The 22,154-nt window shown below is 29.4% G+C and overlaps 1 protein-coding gene across 11 annotated transcripts in view; it reads right to left on the bottom strand.

The window, feature by feature from the left end:
* The window catches only part of OtopLa (proton channel otopetrin-like a), a 237,535-nt gene that overhangs the window by 92,416 nt on the left and 122,965 nt on the right, over window positions 1-22,154 (bottom strand). The window contains exon 4 of one of the 11 annotated variants that reach the window (XM_075300664.1): window positions 19,544-19,609. The exons of the other annotated variants lie outside the window; for them this stretch is intronic. Coding sequence (XP_075156779.1) covers window positions 19,544-19,609 — 66 coding nt within the window. The remainder of the gene's footprint in view (window positions 1-19,543; window positions 19,610-22,154) is intronic. 11 annotated transcript variants of the gene reach the window in all.

Raw genomic sequence — 22,154 nt, 5'->3', positions numbered from 1 at the left:
TTGCTCTTCCGGAGGTCAAATCTGGAGATCGGTTTATATGGGGGCTATACATAATTATGGATCGATGTGAACCAATTTTTGCAAAGTTATTGGAAACCACATACTTACACCATGTACCAAATTTCAGCCGGATCTGATAAAATTTGCTTCTCTTAGAGGCTCCGCAAGCCAAATCTGGGGATCGGTTTATATGGGGGCTATAAATAATTATGGACCGATGTGGATCAATTTTTGTGAGACACCATCAATGGTTGTGAGACACCATATAAAGGGTGATTCTTTTGAGGTTAGGATTTTCATGCATTAGTATTTGACAGATCACGTGGGATTTCAGACATGGTGTCAAAGAGAAAGATGCTCAGTATGCTTTGACATTTCATCATGAATAGACTTACGATCTGCCACAACGTCGAATTTTCAGTGAATGGGCCCTAGAAAAGTTGGCAGAAAATCCGCTTTTTTATCGACAAATTTTGTTCAGCGATGAGGCTCATTTCTGGTTGAATGGCTACGTAAATAAGCAAAATTGCCGCATTTGGAGTGAAGAGCAACCAGAAGCCGTTCAAGAACTGCCCATGCATCCCGAAAAATGCACTGTTTGGTGTGGTTTGTACGCTGGTGGAATCATTGGACCGTATTTTTTCAAAGATGCTGTTGGACGCAACGTTACGGTGAATGGCGATCGCTATCGTTCGATGCTAACAAACTTTTTGTTGCCAAAAATGGAAGAACTGAACTTGGTTGACATGTGGTTTCAACAAGATGGCGCTACATGCCACACAGCTCGCGATTCTATGGCCATTTTGAGGGAAAACTTCGGAGAACAATTCATCTCAAGAAATGGACCGGTAAGTTGGCCACCAAGATCATGCGATTTGACGCCTTTAGACTATTTTTTGTGGGGCTACGTCAAGTCTAAAGTCTACAGAAATAAGCCAGCAACTATTCCAGCTTTGGAAGACAACATTTCCGAAGAAATTCGGGCTATTCCGGCCGAAATGCTCGAAAAAGTTGCCCAAAATTGGACTTTCCGAATGGACCACCTAAGACGCAGCAGCGGTCAACATTTAAATGAAATTATCTTCAAAAAGTAAATGTCATGGACCAATCTAACGTTTCAAATAAAGAACCGATGAGATTTTGCAAATTTTATGCGTTTTTTTTTTTTTTTAAAAAGTTATCAAGCTCTTAACAAATCACCCTTTACTAACTCCATGTACCAAATTTCAACCGAATCAGATGAATTTTGCTCCTCCAAGAGGCTCCGCAAGCCAAATCTGAACGTCGGTTTATATGGGGGCTATACGTAACAGTGGTCCGATATGGCCCATTTTCAATACCATTCGACCTACATCAATGAAAACTACTTGTGCCAAGTTTCAAGTCGATAGCTTGCTTCGTTCGGAAGTTAGCGTGATTTCAACAGACGGACGGACATGCTTAGATCGACTCAGAATTTCACCACGACCCAGAATATATATATAGTTTATGGGGTCTTAGAGCAATATTTCGATGTGTTACAAAATGACAAAGTTAAATAACCCCCCCCCCCCATCCTATGGGAAGGGTATAAAAATATCATTTTGACAAAATTTTCTAAAGAAATAAAATTTTGGCAAAATTTTCTATGTGAATAAAATTTGGCAAAATTTTCTATGAAAATAACATTTTATCAACAACTTTTAAATAAGATTTTTTTTTTAATTTTTTAGATTTTTGGAAAATTTTACTTGAAATATTGGTAAATTATTTTTTGCACGAGTGGCAATCGTGCTTGCCTATGCATGGAGCCAATAGAAGTTATCAATATCGTCTATAATACACTTTAGGGATATAGTTCCTCTGTCATTCCCGTGTGTAGAACATGGTAAAGACGAAAACCACTCGGGCGATCCAGAGTAAATTTCGAAATTAGATAGAAAAGAAAATAATCCTTCACCAGGCGATGATGGTAAATGACTATAGAGCCATGCTCTTAAATAAGCCTCCACATTTTTCATCTCAAGTTCCCCGTAAGATCTTAGTCAATCCGTACCGGCTATGCTTGAATGTTAACATTATGCTCAAATCCAATTCTCTTTGTATTTTTATGACAGTTACGGCGAATATACTTAACTCACCAAATGTTCCCTTCTCCACCACAAACTAAAATTGGTGAAACTTTTCTATTTAAAAGAAAACTTCACCACAGTCCACAGATTTGTTTTGATTTTCTTTTTTCTTCACATCTTGTTGTGCTTTCCAAATTCGTAATAACGTAAACATATCCTGTGTATCACACACACACACACAAATAATTTTCGCTGCAGATGCCTATGCATGCAGTCACAGAGAAAATCTTTTTACTCGTATTTCATTTTAACGCGCAAATTCGTAAATTCATGGCGCAATATGCCAACAAAAACTACACACGAATATGGATTCATAACAAAAGTCCTGAAGGCAACCAACATAAGAAGCAGTAGCGCAACAAAATTTTCAAAAAAAAGAACAACGAAAAGGAACAATGCTTTTGTTATTGCGTTGTGTTGTTGTAGTGCTGTGTTTTTTGTTTTTGTAGACATTCACTCACGTACACGCCAGCATGGTAAGATGGAAGAGTAGTCCTTTGCCAATAAGTCCTAGCATGCGACGCAAATAAATTGACTCTGCTGCATGAAGATTGCTCTAGGACTAAATTATCGAAAACCCTAAAGGAGTCACAAAAAAAAAAAACAAAAACAAAAACGCTGGAGCACTAAGAACTTGACAATGTTTGTAATGGAAGATACGTATGTACGTAACTTCATCATTATTACTTCTTACGGATATTGCGTTTTCACCAATTTTCCTCTTCTCATATACTTAAGGTCCTTTTGCATTTAAGTGTTAAGTTGTGATCGGTTACAAACCATTGAGGGGGGTGGATGGGGTAATTAGTTTCCCATATTTTTTCACGTACTGCTGACGATGTTTGCAGAAGTATTGAGGGTAGTTTTTCGATTTTCCTCAACGCAATTTATAAATTGTCGATAGTATTCAGAGTAAAACGAGGGGAATACTTATTAAATATTTTTGCCTAAGGATTGTTGTGGCTTTAAATTCCTAAGTGCGTATTATTGAGAAAATATGGCACAAGGGAATAGTAGGCTAAAAGGAATTTCACTTTTGCTGATGTGGAAAAATAGCACAACGAGAAAATGGGGACAAAAGAAAGTCAATGTTTTATCGATACTAATTGGAAATGATTGAGAGAGGACTTTCTATTAAGTTTTAATTTTACTTCAAAATCGTAAAAATTTAATATTTTAAAAGCTAATTTTACAAAAACAATTTCGCCAATTTTTAGAATTCGCCAAAATTGCGTCAAAATGTTATTTCTATAGAAAATTTTTTCAAAATTTTATTTCTACAGGCAATTTTTTTCAAAATTGTGATTCTATGGAAACTTTTTCTCAAAAAAAAAAAACATTTCAATAGACAATTTTGTTAAAATTTTATTTCCATAGGATATTTTGTAAAAATTTTATTTCTGTAGAAATTGTTGTCAAAATTTTATTTCTATTCAAAATTTTTGATTTTTTTTTCAAAAGTTTATTTCTAGGAGAATTTTTTTTTAAATTGACTCAAAATTCTATTTCTATGGAAAAATTTGTCAAAATTTAATTTTTATAGAAAATTTTGTAAAAAATTAATTTCAAGCTCGAGGTCTGTGTGTTTTTATTTGTTTTTATTTATTTGCCGATATTTCGCCTTAATCTGTAAGGCATTTTCAAGATGACATTAACCATATGGACAAAAAACAAAACTTAAAGTTTATGTATCAACCTGTTTGGTCTTAGTTTGTTTTGTCAAAAGAAAATTAATAAAATTTTATTTCTATAGAAAATTTTGTAAAAATTGTATTTCCATAGAAAATGTTGTCAAAATTTTATTTCTACATAGAATATTTTGTCAAATTTTATTTCTATAGAAAATTTTGTCAACATTTTATTTCCATCGAATATTTTGCCAAATTTTATTTCCATAGAATATTTTGCCAAATTTTATTTCTATAGAAAATTTTGTCAAAACTTTATTTCCATAGAAAATTTTGTTAAAATTTTATTTTTGTAGAAAATTTTGTTAGAATTTTATTGAAAGCTAAGTTGAAATAATAGAAAACAAAACAACAATGCTTAAAGAACAAAACCAACAATAACAAAACAAAACGAATGAAAATTTTATTTCTATAAACAATTTTGTCAATATTTTATTTCTATACGAAATTTTATCAAAATATCATACAGAATATTTTGTCAACATTCTATTCCTAAAGAAAATTGTTACAAAATTTTATTTCTATAGAAAATTTTGTTAAAATGTTATTTATATTAGAATTTTTATCAAAATTTCATTTCTGTAGCAATCTAGTCAAAATTTTATTCCTAGAGGTAATAAATTTTGTAAAAATTTAATTGTTATTAGAAATTTTGACAAAATTTCATTTTTATAGGAATTTTCTAAAAATTTTATTTCTAGCTGAAATAAAATTTGTCACAATTTTACTTCTGTATAAAACTTTGTAAAAATTTAATTTCGGCAGAAATTTGTTTTCAAAATTTAATTTCTATGCAAAATTTTGTCAAAATTTTATTTTATAGGAACTAATATCAAAGTTTCACTTGTAAATGAAATTTTTTTTCAACATTTCATCTCTATTGAAAATGTTATCAAAATGTTATTCATATAGAAAATTTTCTCAAAATTTTCTTTTTATAGAAAATTTTCTCAAAATTTTATTTCCGTAGAAAATTTCGTCAAAATTACATTTTTGTAGAAAAACTTTATTTCTATACAAAATTTTGTTAAAAATTTATTTATGTAGAAAATTTTGTCAAAGTTTTATATCCATAGAAAACTTTGACAACATTTTATTTCTATAGACATTTTTATCAAAATTTTATTCCTAAACATTTATTTAAAAAATTTTATTTCTATTAGAAATTGGGTCAAAATTTCATTTCAGAAGGAATTTAGTCAAAATTGCATTTCTAGAGAAAACGAATTTTGTCAAACTTTTATATTTATTGGAAATTTTGTCAAAATTTAATTTTTCCACGAAATTTTACCACAATTTCATGTCTATAAGAAATTTTGCCAAAATTTCATTTCTATAGAAAATTTTATCAACATTTTTTGCTATAGAAATTTTTGTCAAAATTTTATTTCTACAGAAATTTTTTTCAAAATCTTATTTCGAGAGAAATTTTTCTCAAAATTTTATTTCGATAGAAAATTTTGTCAAATATTTTTTCTTCGATACGAAATATTCTTTATTCGATACGATTTTTTTTGTCCAAACTTTATGTCTGTAGAATATTTTTTTTCAAAATTTTATTTCTATAGAAAATTTTCTCAAAATTTTATTTCCGTATACACTTTCGTCAAAATTTTATTTCTATAGAAAATCTTGTCAAAATTGTATTTCTATAGAAAATTTTGTCAACATTTTATTTCTATAGAAAATTTTTTCAAAATTGTATTTCTATAGAAAATTTTGTCAAAATTTTATTTCTATGGAAATTTTCGATCCGTAATTTTACCACAATTTCATTTCTAAAAAAAAAGTTTTGCCAAAATTTCATTTCTATTGAAAATTTTATCAACATTTTTTCCTACAGAAAATTTTGTCAAATTATGTCTGTAGAAATTTTTTCCCAAATGTTATTTCTATAGAAAATTTTCTCAAAATTTTATTTAATTTAATTTTGTCTACATTTTATTTCCATAGAAAATTTTGTCAAAATTGTATTTCTATAGAAAATTTTGTCAAAATTTTATTTCTGTAGATTTTTTTTCAAAATTTTATTTCTATAGAAGATTTTGTAAAAATTTTATTACGATAGAAAATTTTCTCGAAATTTTATTTCTAAAGAAATAAAATTCTATAGAAAATTTTGTCAAAATTTTATTTCTATGGAAATTTTCAATACGAAATTTTACCACAATTTCATTTCTATAAGAAATTTTTCCAAAATTTCATTTCTATAGAAAATTTTATCAACAGAAAATCCTATAGAAATTTTTGTCAAAAGTTCATGTCTGTAGAATTTTTTTTCAAAATTTTATTTCTATATTCAATTTTGTCGAAATTTTATTTCTATAGAAAATCTTGTCAAAATTTTATTTCTATAGAAAATTTTGTTAAAATTTTATTTCTATAGAAAATGTTGTCAAAATTGTATTTCTATAGAAAATTTTGTCAAAATTTTATTTCTATAGAAACTTTTTTCAAAATTTTATTTCTATAGAAACTTTTTTCAAAATTTTATTTCTATACAAAATTTTGTCAAATATTCTTTCTATAGAAAATTTTGTCAAATTTTTTTTTTTCTATGGAAATTTTCGATACGAAATTTTAACGCAATTTCATTTCTATAAGAAATTTTGCCAAAAATTTCATTTCTATAGAAAATTTTATCAACATTTTTTCATATAGAAATTTTTGTCAAAACTTTATATCTGTAGAATTTTTTTTTTTCAAAATTTTATTTCTATAGGAAATTTTCTCAAAATTTTATTTCTGTATACAATTTTGTCAAAATTTTATTTTTATTAAAAATTTTGTTAAAATTGTATTTCTATAGAAAATTTTTTCAAAATTTTATTTCTGTAGATTTTTTTTTTTTTAATTTTATTTCTATAGAAAATTTTGTCAAAATTGTATTTCTATAAAAAGTTTTGTCAAAATTTTAATTCTATAGAAATTTTTTTCAAAATTTTATTTCTATAGAAAAATTTGTCAAATATTCTTTCTATAAAAAATTTTGTCAAAATTTTTTTCTATGGAAATTTTCGATACGAAATTTTACCACAATTTCATTTCTATAAGAAATTTTGCCAAAAATTCATTTCTATAGAAAATTTTATCAACAGAAAATCCTATAGAAATTTTTGTCAAAATTTTATGTCTGTAGAATTTTTTTTTTTCAAAATTTTATTTCTGTATACAATTTTGTCAAAATTTTATTTCTATAGAAAATTTTGTCAAAATTTTATTTCTGTAGAATTTTTTTTCAAAATTTTATTTCAATACAAAATTTTGTAAACATTTTATTACGATAGAAAATTTTCTCAAAATTTTATTTCGATAGAAAATTTTGCCAAATATTCTTTCTAAAGAAAATTTTGTCAAAATTTTATTTCTATGGAAATTTTCGATACAAAATTTTACCACAATTTCATTTGTATAAGAAATTTTGCCAAAATTTCATTTCTATAGAAAATTTTATCAAAATTTTTTCCCATAGAAATTTTTGTCAAAACTTTATGTCAGTAGAATTTTTTCTATGGAAAATTTTGTCAAAATTTTATTTCTAAAACTTTTATCAAAATTTTATTTTTGTAGAAAATTTTTTCAAAACTCTATTTCTATAGAAAATTTATCAAAAGTTTTTTCTTTAGAACATATTTTTAAAAATTGTTTTTTTCAAAATTTTATTTCTATGGGAATTTTTTCAAAACTTTGTTTCTGTAGAAAATTTTGTCAAAATTCTATAACCATTGTTGTTGTTTTTTTTTTATTTCAGCTTAAAACCATACATTGACTAAACTACAAGAGTAGCTTAACCAACAGAGGAAAAGAATGTTTGTCAAATTTATTTGGGCAAAGCCCTATAGACTGCAAGATGGTTGGATGGACGCACGTTTCGGAATTACCACATTCCTCATCAGCATCCTCTACTTGCAGCAAAACTATCAACCAATTATCAGAATAAATTCAGGCAGTTTATTAAACCCAACAAAAACCACACTTGAACCCTCCGAAAAAAGGTTTTACATTGATAGCCGGCTTATGCCAAATAAATTCGAAACAAACATATCTCTTTTCCTATGCCACTGTCAAATCATCGATTTGAATTCACATGGCTGGGTTTATTTTGAGCGTGCCTCCTCTTCTTTTTCCATTTGTTTTGTTTTGTTATTGTTGGTTTTGTTCTTTAAGCATTGTTGTTGTTTTTTTATTTCAGCTTAAAACCATACATTGACTAAACTACAAGAGTAGCTTAACCAACAGAGGAAAAGAATGTTTGTCAAATTTATTTGGGCAAAGCCCTATAGACTGCAAGATGGTTGGATGGACGCACGTTTCGGAATTACCACATTCCTCATCAGCATCCTCTACTTGCAGCAAAACTATCAACCAATTATCAGAATAAATTCAGGAAAAGAGATATGTTTGTTTCGAATTTATTTGGCATAAGCCGGCTATCAATGTAAAACCTTTTTTCGGAGGGTTCAAGTGTGGTTTTTGTTGGGTTTAATAAACTGCCTGAATTTATTCTGATAATTGGTTGATAGTTTTGCTGCAAGTAGAGGATGCTGATGAGGAATGTGGTAATTCCGAAACGTGCGTCCATCCAACCATCTTGCAGTCTATAGGGCTTTGCCCAAATAAATTTGACAAACATTCTTTTCCTCTGTTGGTTAAGCTACTCTTGTAGTTTAGTCAATGTATGGTTTTAAGCTGAAATAAAAAAAACAACAACAATGCTTAAAGAACAAAACCAACAATAACAAAACAAAACAAATGGAAAAAGAAGAGGAGGCACGCTCAAAATAAACCCAGCCATGTGAATTCAAATCGATGATTTGACAGTGGCATAGGAAAAGAGATATGTTTGTTTCGAATTTATTTGGCATAAGCCGGCTATCAATGTAAAACCTTTTTTCGGAGGGTTCAAGTGTGGTTTTTGTTGGGTTTAATAAACTGCCTGAATTTATTCTGATAATTGGTTGATAGTTTTGCTGCAAGTAGAGGATGCTGATGAGGAATGTGGTAATTCCGAAACGTGCGTCCATCCAACCATCTTGCAGTCTATAGGGCTTTGCCCAAATAAATTTGACAAACATTCTTTTCCTCTGTTGGTTAAGCTACTCTTGTAGTTTAGTCAATGTATGGTTTTAAGCTGAAATAAAAAAAAACAACAACAATGCTTAAAGAACAAAACCAACAATAACAAAACAAAACAAATGGAAAAAGAAGAGGAGGCACGCTCAAAATAAACCCAGCCATGTGAATTCAAATCGATGATTTGACAGTGGCATAGGAAAAGAGATATGTTTGTTTCGAATTTATTTGGCATAAGCCGGCTATCAATGTAAAACCTTTTTTCGGAGGGTTCAAGTGTGGTTTTTGTTGGGTTTAATAAACTGCCTGAATTTATTCTGATAATTGGTTGATAGTTTTGCTGCAAGTAGAGGATGCTGATGAGGAATGTGGTAATTCCGAAACGTGCGTCCATCCAACCATCTTGCAGTCTATAGGGCTTTGCCCAAATAAATTTGACAAACATTCTTTTCCTCTGTTGGTTAAGCTACTCTTGTAGTTTAGTCAATGTATGGTTTTAAGCTGAAATAAAAAAAACAACAACAATGCTTAAAGAACAAAACCAACAATAACAAAACAAAACAAATGGAAAATTCTATAACTTTAGATTTTTTTTTTGCAAATTTTATTACCGTGAAAAATGTCAACATTTTATTGCTATAGAAAATTTTTGCATAATTTTATTTCAATAGATAAAACTGTCAAATTTTGTTCTATATAAAATTTTGCAGTATTTTAGTTTTATAGAAATTTTTTGCAAAAGTTTATATTTATAGAATATTTTCCAAAGGTTTATTGCGACAGCAAATATTTGCATAATTTTTTTTTCTATAGAAAATTTTGTCATGAAAGTATATTCAAAATATTCTTCGTTTATTTCCCCTAAAAAATATTTTCGATGATAACTGACAATCCCATTAAACATTATTTAACGATGCACCAATAATGGAAAGCAATTCTACAGCCGCTCTCCCTTATCGAAATATCTCCATTGACTCTATTACGACCCAAAATAATTGCTTGTGCCAAATGCCAATAAACCGCAAACTGTGAAATAAGGTATGCTTTTAACACATTTTCCATTATCTAATATTTCAGGATATGGTTGTCAGTAGCCTGTAGGCTAATACGCAATATGGGACAATTTGAAAATATAAAGCGGAAATTCGAATAAAAACGATTTGTCATAGAACAGTGGGTGGTAGGGTTCATTGAATCTCATTGCCAAATATTAACTCGAACACAATAGATGAGGAATGGAATACTGTCTCATGATGAATGAAAATACACACTCACGTGCATTCACATAAACAACCCACCACAATAATAAGAAGCGTATAGCAACGCCTATCCTTTGAACTTAGATTACAACAGGAAGAAAACAATAGAGGGGCATTACATAGACAAAATCACACACACACACATAAATTCTTCTTTGTGAAAATCAGCATTCATTTAAATGCAACAGAGAACAACACAATTTCCATTTTCCATAGCTTCGGTATAAGTTGAGTATGCCAAGTGTGCCATTCGCTTTGTAATTCGGATTATTATGTCAATGAACGCCAAAGCCTTTTCCTTCTTTATTTTTATTTTTCATCTTCCTCTTTTTCTACTTTTTATTTGTTTTTTCTTGTCTTTTTGTTGTTGGAAAATCTTGGGCTCCAGAAGCAACAAATAAATGACAACAACAAAACATAATTCTTGCTTTTCATTCCCATGGTATAATTTTCATTTGTGGAGCTAAATATTATTCCTCCAAACTTTATTCATTGTCGTTTGCCATATGGTACAGAGAGCAAAATATAAACACGTTACAAGCTGAATGAAGGTGGCATTAACGCCCACGTCATAGTGTTTTACTTAAAGGACTCAAATACTTCTTCTATGCAGAAATTGGCTCAAGATATTATGAGAATATTATCTCGAATGAAGATATGTCATTATTCCCTGAGCAACAAAATAGGTGTAAATATTCAATATAGAGAGTGCTAAGGGTACCCCATAGTGGGCTTGGGTCGCCATCTATTGACACATATTGATTGTGGTTGCACAGCGGGTTACTTTCAAAGAATGCTGTCTGATTCTCAAGGGTTTCCCAATAAGATGCTTCATCTTGGTATTCAAGGAAATATTTAATGGTTTAAGATAAATGTTTGGATGTTTATGTCGTAATATAGAGATAGGTATACTGTTAATAATGCAAAGCAATATCAGCCAAGTGGCCACCACGACCACGCTGACAGGACCATATCCAGTAAATTGGAATTTTAACCGAATAGGACGAAATTTTCTATTCCAATAGATTCTGAAAGTCAAATTTAGAAATCAGTTTCTATGGGATAATTTTTGCATGGTTATAAGAGGAAGTATACTTACATCATGCACAAAATGTTTATGGGAAATTTGGTACAATTTGAATCCTAAAAGTAAATTTTTTATTCTCATTAATACCTTAAACTTCTATAAATTATTTTGAACAACATCGTAATTAGAGAGCAAAATTACAACTGGATCGGATGAAATTTGCACATCCAAGAATCTTCAGCAATGAAATCTGGGATCGGTATATATGGGGGCTATATAATTATTGACCGATATGTATAATTTGTTCTAAGATTATTTGATCAAGTACAACCGATTTGTAGTAAAATTTTTTCTTGAAGTAGGAAACGAGGTCCGCTGGTGGGAATTGTAGTCCGATTTTGGAAAAACGTTAGTCCAAATGACGTTGTGGTAACGCTGGTCAAATACGATTTCAAAATTATCTTTCTATAGAAAATCTTGGCAAAATTTTATTTATATAGAACATTTTGTTAAAAGTTTATTTATATAGAAAATTTTATTTCAATAGCAAGTTTTGTCAAAATATAATTTCTATAGAAAATTTTGGCAAAGTTTTATTTCTATGGAAAATTTTATCAAAATATTATTTCTATAGAAATTTTTACCAAAATTTTATTTCAATAGAAAATTTTGTTAAAATTTTATTTCAATATAAAATGTTGTCAAAATTTTATTTCAATACAAAATATTGCCAACATTTTATTTCTATAGAAAATTTTGTCAAAATTTTATTTCTATAGAACATTTTGTCAAAATTTTATTTCTGATGAAAATTTTGGCAAAATTTTATTTCTATAGAAAATTTGGTAAAATTTTTATTTCTACAGAACGTTTAGTGAAAATTTGGTCCATATTTTTATAACTATAGATTTTTTTTTTAAAAATTTTATTGCTATAGAATTTATTTTAAAAATGTTATTTCCATAGAAATTTTTTTCAAAATTTTATTTCAAAAGAAAATTTTGCAAAAAAATTATTTCTATACAAAATTTTTTTAAAATTTTATTTCTATAGACAATTTTGTTAAAATTTTAATTCTTTAGAAAATTTTGTCAAAATTGGATTTCTATAGAAAATTCGGTAAAATTGTTATTTCTACAGAAAGTTTAGTCAAAATTTTATTTCTTTAGAAAATTTGGTCCATATTTTTTATCTATAGATTTTTTTTCAAAATTTTGTTTCTATAGAAAATTTTGTCAAAATTTTATTTCTATAGAAAATTTTGTCAAAATTTTATTTCTATAGAAAATTTTGTCAAAATTTTATTTCTATAGAAAATTTTGTCAATATTTTATATCTATAGAAAATGTTGTCTAAATTTTATTTCTAAAGAAAATTTTGTCAAAATTTAATTTCTATAGAAAATTTGGTAAAATTTTTATTTCTACAGAACGTTTTGTCCATATTTTTATATCTATAGATTTTTTTTCAAAATTTTATTGCTATAGAATTTATTTTAACAATTTTATTTCTGTAAAAAATTTTGTCAAAATTTTATTTTTATAGAAAATTTTGTCAAGATTTTATTTCTATAGAAAATGTTGTCAAAATTTTATTTCTATAGAAAATTTTGTCAAAATTATATTTCTATAGAAAATTTTGTTAAAATTTTATTTGTATAGAAAACTTTATTTCTATAGAATTTTTTTTTTTTTAAATTTTATTTCAATAGAAAATTTTGTTAAAATTTTATTTCAATAGAAAATTTTGTCAAAATTTTATTTCTATAGAAAATTTTGTTAAAATTTTATTTCTATAGAAAATTTTATAAAAATATTATTTCTATAGAAAATTTTGTAATTTTTTTTATAGAAAATTCTGTAAAATTGTTATTTCTACAGAACTTTTAGTCAAAATTTTATTTCTTTAGAAAGTTTGGTCCATATTTTTATATCTATAGAATTTTATTTTTTTTCAAAATCTTATTTCTATAGAAAATTTTGTCAACATATTATTTCTGAAGAAAATTTTGTCAAAATTTTATTTCTATAGAAAATTTGTTCAAAATATTATTTCAATAGAAAATATTTTCAAAATTTTATTTGAATAGAAAATTTTGTCAAAATTTTATTTCAATAGCAAATGTCAAAATTTTATTTCAATAGCAAATGTCAAAATTTTATTTCTATAGAAAATTTTGTAAAATTTTATTTGTATAGAAAATTTTGTCAACATTTTATTTCTGAAGAAAATTTTGTCAACATTTGATTTCTGAAGAAAATTTTGTCAAAATCTTATTTCTATAGAAAATTTTGCAAAATTTTATTTCTATAGAAAATTTCGTTAAAATTTTATTTCAATAGAAAATGTTGTCAAAATTTTATTTCTATAGAAAATTTGGTAAAATTTTATTTCTACAGGAATTTTAGTAAACATTTTATTTCTATAAAAAATTTTATCACAAGTTTGTTTCTATAAAAGATGTTATCAAAATTTTATTTCTATAGAAAATTTTGTCAAAATTGTATTTCTATAGAAAATTTGCTAAATTTTTTATTTCTAAAAAACGTTTAGTAAAAATTTTATTTCTATAGAAAATTTGGTCCATATTTTTATAACTATAGATTTTTTTTGCAAAATTTTATTGCACTGAAAAAAAAGCATACCCGCTTCCAAAGATTTTGTCTTTACTTTAAAAAATTTGGTATTGATTCCGAGCCAAAGAAGCGGATAATACAAGTAAGGATACTTTTAAGACACAATTTAGGTCTTGTGCACTTGCTTCTATGAAGCAAATTTTAATTTTTTGCTTTCTCAGCTTTTTTTCTTCATATGCTATCAAAGTCCTTTAAAAACGAGTTAACGGCAACATTATTTTCTAAATTAGGACTCGTCTTCTAGTAGAAATTATGCTGTGTTTCAAGTAAAAAACGTCTTTAAAAAAAAGTGTTGAAAAACATGTCCTATATTTGAACGATTTTTTGCTTTGTAGTCAAGATGCAAAAAAACAACAAATTAAAAGACAATTTCATTAAATTTAAAGATTTTTTCTAAATTATTAAAGTCAAGTTGACCTTAGCCCAAACATTTTTTCTTTAATGTTATGATATTCATTTTTAAATCAAATCACTTAATTATAAGGACAATACGACTTCATTGAAAAGTTTAGCGACCTTTGGTCAAGGAAAAAAACGTTATACTAGAGAAATGCGTCTTCTATGCTAAGCAAAATTTGCATTCGTATTTTAAAGACATGAAATCTTTGACCTCACGACAATATTTTTTTCTGTGTGCTATAGAATTTATTTTCAAAATTTTATTTCTATAGAAAATTTTGTTAAAATTTTATTTCTATAGAAAATTTTGTTAAAATTTTATTTCTATAGAAAATTTTGTTAAAATTGTATTTCTATAGAAAATTTTGTCGAAATTTTATTTGTATATAAAATTTTGTTGAAATTTTATTTCTATAGAAAATTTTGTCAAATTATATTTTTTATATTTATCAATTTGTCTCTTTTAATAATTTCTAAATTTGCGTATATGAACTGTTTCTACGAGGATTTCACAGTGCTCTGACCTGGGCTAACATCCATATAGCCGGCAGTGACGGCGCCATGGACTCTACAATAAGGAAATTGCAACAAAAAAGGTGGAAACAATATTTCTCACACACTCATACTCCAACATTTTGGCAAAGTGTTTGCAATGTTTGAAAACAATGTTAACAGATCTAAAAAGACAAGTGTTTGTTGTTGTATGTTTATGCATCTCCTCTCTTACTCTCTTATATTCATATGTTCGTTTATTTGTTAGGTTGCAGAATGATGGCAATGTTAAACTTGTTGGCCTTTTTGCTACTGCGGTATTTTCATTCATTTTTTGTGGCACACATCGTCATGCCAAAGGACTTGGGGCGTGTTCATGTTTTTCTTCTTTTATCTTCTTTTACTATTTTTGTTACAATCACATCCGTTTTACTCCTTTGGGTTTCATCTTTTCAATTCCTCTCAGTGCTCAACACATTTTGCTAAATTTTTAATATGCCAAACACCAGGAAAATGGAAATATTCGGCATATTTTTTGTGAATTATTAAATGTTCATAGTGTTGTGGTGGTTTTGTCAGCCTTTCAACACATGACTTCTATGCAAATGGGATTTTCTTGAATCTTCATTAGAATATATCAAAACTTAGAGAAGGAAAAATAAGAGAGAAAAATTGCGGTGTCTGGAAGCTCAAGAAGTCAAATCGAGATCGGGGAACCAAACATGGACCGATACACACCATATTCGGCACCACTGCTCTTTGAGGACCCGAAATTCACTCTGTATTTTCAATTTCACACAAATCGGAGAAAAAAATGTGGTTTCTTGAGACGAAATCCCGAGCGACGGTTTATATTGGTAGCCACCGTGGTATAATGGTTGCTATGTCTGCCTTGCATACAAAGGGTCATGCGTTCAATCCCAGATTCGATAAAACACCAAAAAGTCTTTCAGCGGCGAATTATCCCCTATCAGTAATGCTGGTGACATTTCTGAATGTTTCCATGCTTATCTACACTAATATAAAGTCGTGAACGGACGTTAACAAAATGAAACGGAAACGTTCACGAAAAATCAAAACGGAATGTCCTCGGGCATACACGATTTCATGAACGGCTTTTGTTTTTCTTTGGCCAGGAAAAGTCTTAAATCATTTGTTAGACGTTCTTATGATAACTCCGTCGGTGGTACAATACGTTCAGGTGAATGTTAACGCATATGTTGTAGGCAATCCAGGTTCGAGTCACGGAAGTGGATTGTTTTTTAATTTGTAACAATTACATTTTCGTATCATTTCATATCTGTTCTCCGTTTGACACCACATGTGTGTTGATTCACTTTCATGAACGGATGGTTTTGAAATGAGCACGCCGTCCATGGGTTTTTCTATAGGTGTAAGTGGTTTCAGCGCAATGTGGAACGCTGTTCGTACTCGGCTATAAAAAGGAGGTCCCTTGTCATTGAGCTAAACATTGAATCGGGCAGCACTCAGTGATAAGAGAGAGATTCACCACTATGGTATCACTATGGACTGAATAGTCTATATGATTCTTAAATATCAGTCTGTCAATATACCTAACCTAACCTAGCCTAACCTTCGAAATGATTTACCTTTCAGTCAAAAAGCGAATCTGTACCAAATTTTAAGGCAATTTCGCCATTATTAAAGGCCGTAGTATGGCTATAACAGAAAGACTGTCATCTTTATGTTGTCTTAGAATTTCTGTCTGATCAAGGATATATATTCTTCATATAGTCAGGCCGAATCTTATGTACCCTCCACCATGGATAGCGTAGAAACTTCTACGAAAGACTGTCATCCACAATCGAATTACTTATGTTAGGTTGTGGTATCTTAAATCGTTTTCTAAATTATGAGATAGTCCATACGTGGTATATATTTTAGACAAAAAAGGTATGTGTAGGTAAGTCTACAAATAATTATGAATCGATATGGACTTTTGCACGGTACGTAGGGAGCCAGAATTGAAATATGGGGGTCGCTTATATGGCGGTTATATACAATTATGAACATAAATATGAACCAATTTTTGTGTGATTGGTGATCGATTTATCTGAGGGCTATATATAACTATAGACCGATATGGACCTAGTTAGGCATGGTTGTTAACGGCCATATACTAGAAAAATGTACCAAATTTCAACTGACTCGGATGAAATTTGCTCATCCAAGAGGCTCCAAAACCAAATCTCGGGATCGGTTTATATGGGGGCTATATATGATTATGGACTGATATGGACCACTTTTGGCATGGTTGTTAAATATCATATACTACCACTACGTACCAAATTTCAACCAGATCGAATGAATTTTGCTTCTTCAAAAGGCACCGGAGGTCAAATCTGGGGATCGGTTTATATGGGGGTTATATATAATTATAGACTGATATGAACCAATTTCTGCATGGTTGTTGGATATCATATACTAACACCACGTACCAAATTTCAACCGAATCGGATGAATTTTGCTCTTCCAAGGGGCTCCGGATGTCAAATCTGGGGATCGGTTTTTATGGGGCTATATATAATTATGGACCGATGTGGACCAATTTTTGCATGGCTGTTAAAGACCATATACTAACACCATGTACCAAATTTCAACCAGATCGGATGAATTTTTCTTCTCTTGGAGGCTCCGCAAGCCAAATCTGGGGATCGGTTTATATGGGGGCTACATATTAGTATGGACCGATGTGGACCAATTTTCGCATGGTTGTTAAAAACCATATACTAACACCATGTACCAAATTTCAGCCGCATCGGATGAATTTTGCTTCTCTTAGAGGCTCCGAAAGCCAAATCGGGGGATCGGTTTATATGGGGGCTATATATAATTATGGACCGGTGTGGACCAATTTTTGCATGGTTGTTAGATACTACACGCAAAGAAAAAAACGTTTGGAAAACCTGTACCGAAAACGTTTTTCTTTTGTAAGAGTTTTTTGAATTGCTTCGAAAAGTATACACTTTTATCACCAACAAAAATCGTTTGTTACAAAATTTTTATTTTTTCAATAAAAAAAGTTATTTTTGAACCAACAACACAGTCCATTTCGTTTATATCAAACACTGTTCTTTTCTGACTTTAGGTTTTTAATAAGACACATTTTACAGTTCATAGTAAAAATTTAATATAGTAGAATGTAATGTTGAACATTTTTTTCGGAATCTTCCGACCATATCTGGAATATATGTAAAAAAAAAAAAACAAAAAAAAAACTTTGGTCGAAGCAGGGATCGAACCTACGACCCTTGGCATGCAAGTCGGACGTAGCAACCACTGCTCCACGGAGCCCAACTAAATGTATTTTTCTGTTAAATAAACTTTGTTTAATCGGCTCGTGGGCGCCGCAAGCTATGCTATATAAATATAACTTATATGGGTAATAGTCTATTGATGACAATAACGGCTACATAGCTCAGTGGATAGTGTGTTGGCTTACAAATTACATGGTCCGCGGTTCGATTCTCCGTCCAGGCGACAGGTAAAATTTAAAAAATTTTAAAATTTATAAAATCGTATAATTTCTTCTACATTGTTTGTATTACAGAAAAAGGTGCTAATAACTAAAAAACTTCGTGGAAGTGAGAAAGATGTGGGGGGAAATGCAATTAGCTAGAAAATTTTTTTTTTTGAGTTGGTCTTTATGAAATTGTTTTTACATCCTGGAAAAGAATAAACGTTTACCACAAAAAGTATATACTTTTCTTCCAAATACACTTCCTTTCAACGAAAAGCAAATGAGAAACGAACTTTGTTTGTCTAAAATTTCGTTTGGTAGGAAAGAATTATTTTTTTGCGTGTATATACTAACACCATGTACCAAATTTCAACCGGATCGGATGAAATTTGCTTCTCTTAGAGAGTCTGCAATCCAAATTTGGGGGTCCGTTTATATGGGGGCTATACGTAAAAGTGGACCGATATTTCCCATTTGCAATACCATTCGACCTACATCAATAACAACTAGTTGGGCCAAGTTTAATGTCGATAGCGTGTTTCGTTCGGAAGTTAGCGTGATTTGAACAGACGGACGGACGCACATACTCAGATCGACTCAGAATTTCACCACAACCCAGAATATATAGACTTTATGGGGTCTTAGAGCAATATTTCGATGTGTTACAAACGTAATGACAAAGTTAATATACCCCCATCCTATGGTGGAGGGTATAAAAAAAGTAATCGCATGTTTTTGTGGGACTGCTATTATTTATACCACCTACGAATTGAACTATAAGAGGCAAATTTCTCCATGTGATTACCGTGGATACATTGTCGGATTCATTATATTTACACTCGCAAGAATTTTTTTTAGTGTATTAGTGGATATAATTAGAATTTGATATAATTTAATATGATGTAATATTGCGTTTTTTATAGAAAAGTGCTTGGGAAAGAAGTGAAGTATGTGTTGATAGACTAAATGGGATTATTATTAATTTTGTTTGTTTTAAAACAAACACAAAGCATGCTTCCCAGACCAAACAAAAAACCTAGAATTATATGCGCATAAGACAAAATTTAAATTAAAATATTTTTTTTTTCATACACTATAAAATATGAATAGATTATTAAAACTATAAAGCACAGAACACATAAATGGTGATTTTAGTATTAGTTTTAAAAAAGAATTTGTTAAAGAAAATTTATTAGGTGATGCTTGCAAAATATTTTAAAGTGATTTTAGGTTTACATTCCTTTATTATTTTGCATCTAATATTGAAGAGTAAAAAATATGTACAACAAATAAAAACTAGGCAAAACAAATTAATTCTTTTAGTTTTTTGTTTTGGTAGTTTTGGGGAGATTTCGGATTTTCTAAATATTTGCCAACCTTTTCGATGGTGATGCCGAAACATGTTCCAGATTTGTGCTGGATGATTTTCTTTCTTGGTTGTTACTTGAATATCAAATTCAAATGTAGTTTTTTGTATGTTTGTTTTTTATGCGATTGATTTGTTTTAGAATTTGGCACAGACACACACACATATATAGATTGAAAATTTAGTTGGACATACATATGTACGTTGTATATTTGAAAAACAATTATGAAAGAAAAAAATAAACAAATAAAAAAGCATATAAATATTAATAAACAAGAACATTTTTTTTTTACTAGCTTTAAATGTTTGGCATTAATTGCTTGGTATTCAGATGTTAGTAGGAAAATTGTAACAATTAGAAAAAATACGTAGAGGTGGACACTATTAATTGGAAAGTGTTTGAGAATTTTAATTTAAATGACAATAACAAAAAAAAACTATCATAGAAATAATAAAGGTTTTCCAACAAGAAGTGTTATTTTGAATCACCCGGTATTATACAGGAAAAAATTTCACAAAATTTTTTCCAATTAAAATCTTAATTGAGTTTTAAAAAATATTCAATTAAAAATTTTATTGATTCAACAAATTTTTTAATTCAAACAAAATCAATCAAACAAATTAATAGTGTCAATTGATTTTTTAATTGGAGCAATTAACTTTTTAATTGGCTGTCAATTAATTTTTTAAATGATACTATCATTTCTGTGATTGAAGACATTTCAATTGAAAAATTTTATTGGATCAATTAATTTCGTGATTGAATCAGAAAAAAATCACTTTCGTTTTTTATACCCTCCACCATAAGTTGGGGGTTATATTAACTTTGTCATTCCGTTTGTAACACATCGAAATATTGCTCTAAAAAATATATATATATATATATATATATATATATATATATATATATATATATATATATATATATATATATATATATATATATATATATATATATATATATATATATATATATATATATATATATATAGTCTGGGTCTTGGTGAAATTCTGAGTCGATCTAAGCATGTCCGTCCGTCTGTTGAAATCACTCTAAATTCCGAACGAAACAAGCTATCGTCTTGAAACTTGGCACAATCAGTTGTTATTGATGTAGGTCGGATGGTATTGCTAATGGGCCATATCGGACCACTTTTACGTATAGTCCCCCATATAAACCGACGCTCAGATTTGGCTTGCCGAGCCTCTTGGAGGAGCAAAATTCATCCGATCCGGTTGAAATTTGGTATATCGTGTTAGTATATGGTCTCTAACAACCATGCATTGGTCCTAACAACCAAATTGGTCCACATCGGTCCATAATTATATATAGCACCCATATAAACCAATCCCCCGATTTGGATTTCGGAGCCTCTAAGAGAAGCAAATTTCATCCGATCCGGCTGAAATTTGGTACATGGTGTTAGTATATGGTCTCTAACAATCATGCAAAAATTGGTCCACATCGGTCCATAATTATATATAGCACCCATATAAACCAATCCCCCGATTTGGCTTGCGGAGCCTCTAAGAGAAGCAAATTTCATCCGATCCGGCTGAAATTGGGTACATGGTCTTAGTATACGGCCTTAAACAAACGTGCAAAAATTGGTCTACATCGGTCCATAATCATATATAGCCCCCATATAAACCGATCCCCCGATTTGGATTGCGGAGCCTCTAAGAGAAGCAAATTTCATCCGATCCGGCTGAAATTTGGTACATGGTGTTAGTATATGGTCTCTAACAATCATGCAGAAATTGGTCCACATCGGTTCATAATTATATATATCCCCCATATAAACCGATCCCCAGATTTGACCTCCGGAGCCCCTTGGAAGAGCAAAATTCACCCAATCCGGTTGAAATTTGGTACGTGGTAAAATTTGGTACATTGCGCTAGTATATGGCCGCTAACAACCAAACCAAAATTGGTCCATATCGTTCTATAGTTTTATATAGCCGATACCCAAAAATAACCTACCAAAATTTTCTTTCTATAGAAAATTTTGTCAACATTTTATTTCTATAAAAAATTTTGTCAACATTTTATTTCTATAGAAAATTTTGTCAAAATTTTATTTCTATAGAAAATTTTGTTAAAATTTTATTTCTATAGAAAATCTTGTCAAAATTTTATTTCTATAGAAAATTTTGTCAAAATTTTATTTCTATAGAAAATTTTGTCAAAATTTTATTTTGATATGAATGTGCTTCGCCCTTGGTGACGGACGAAGGAGAACCGAAGATACGTCGCTTCATATTATGGGATCATTCTTCAACGAAACAGTTTTTAGTGGACACTGGGGCTGATATGTCAGTGATTACAGTAGTATTACCTCGGAAGCAAGGCGAAGTAGAAGTGTTCAAATCGCAAAATGCAAATTGAACTCCGATTCATGTTGGATTAAGTAAATAGTTTGTATGGCCGTTTCTTATAGCTGGTTCTGATTTCTTAGAGAATTTCTATTTGACGTAGCCTCATTGATAAACGAACTAATTCGAGGGTCGATTGTTCATTATGCGCCGTGCAGACAATAAGTTTATCCGGACGACAGTGGTCGTGTCGAACAAATCTCACATATTGGCCACATTATAAGCTAAGTCCGAAGGCATAATCGA

The sequence above is a fragment of the Haematobia irritans genome, chromosome 3 (assembly GCF_050003625.1).
Source record: "Haematobia irritans isolate KBUSLIRL chromosome 3, ASM5000362v1, whole genome shotgun sequence".
Taxonomy (NCBI): Eukaryota; Metazoa; Arthropoda; class Insecta; order Diptera; family Muscidae; genus Haematobia; species Haematobia irritans.
This window is presented reverse-complemented; position numbering and strand designations above follow the sequence as displayed.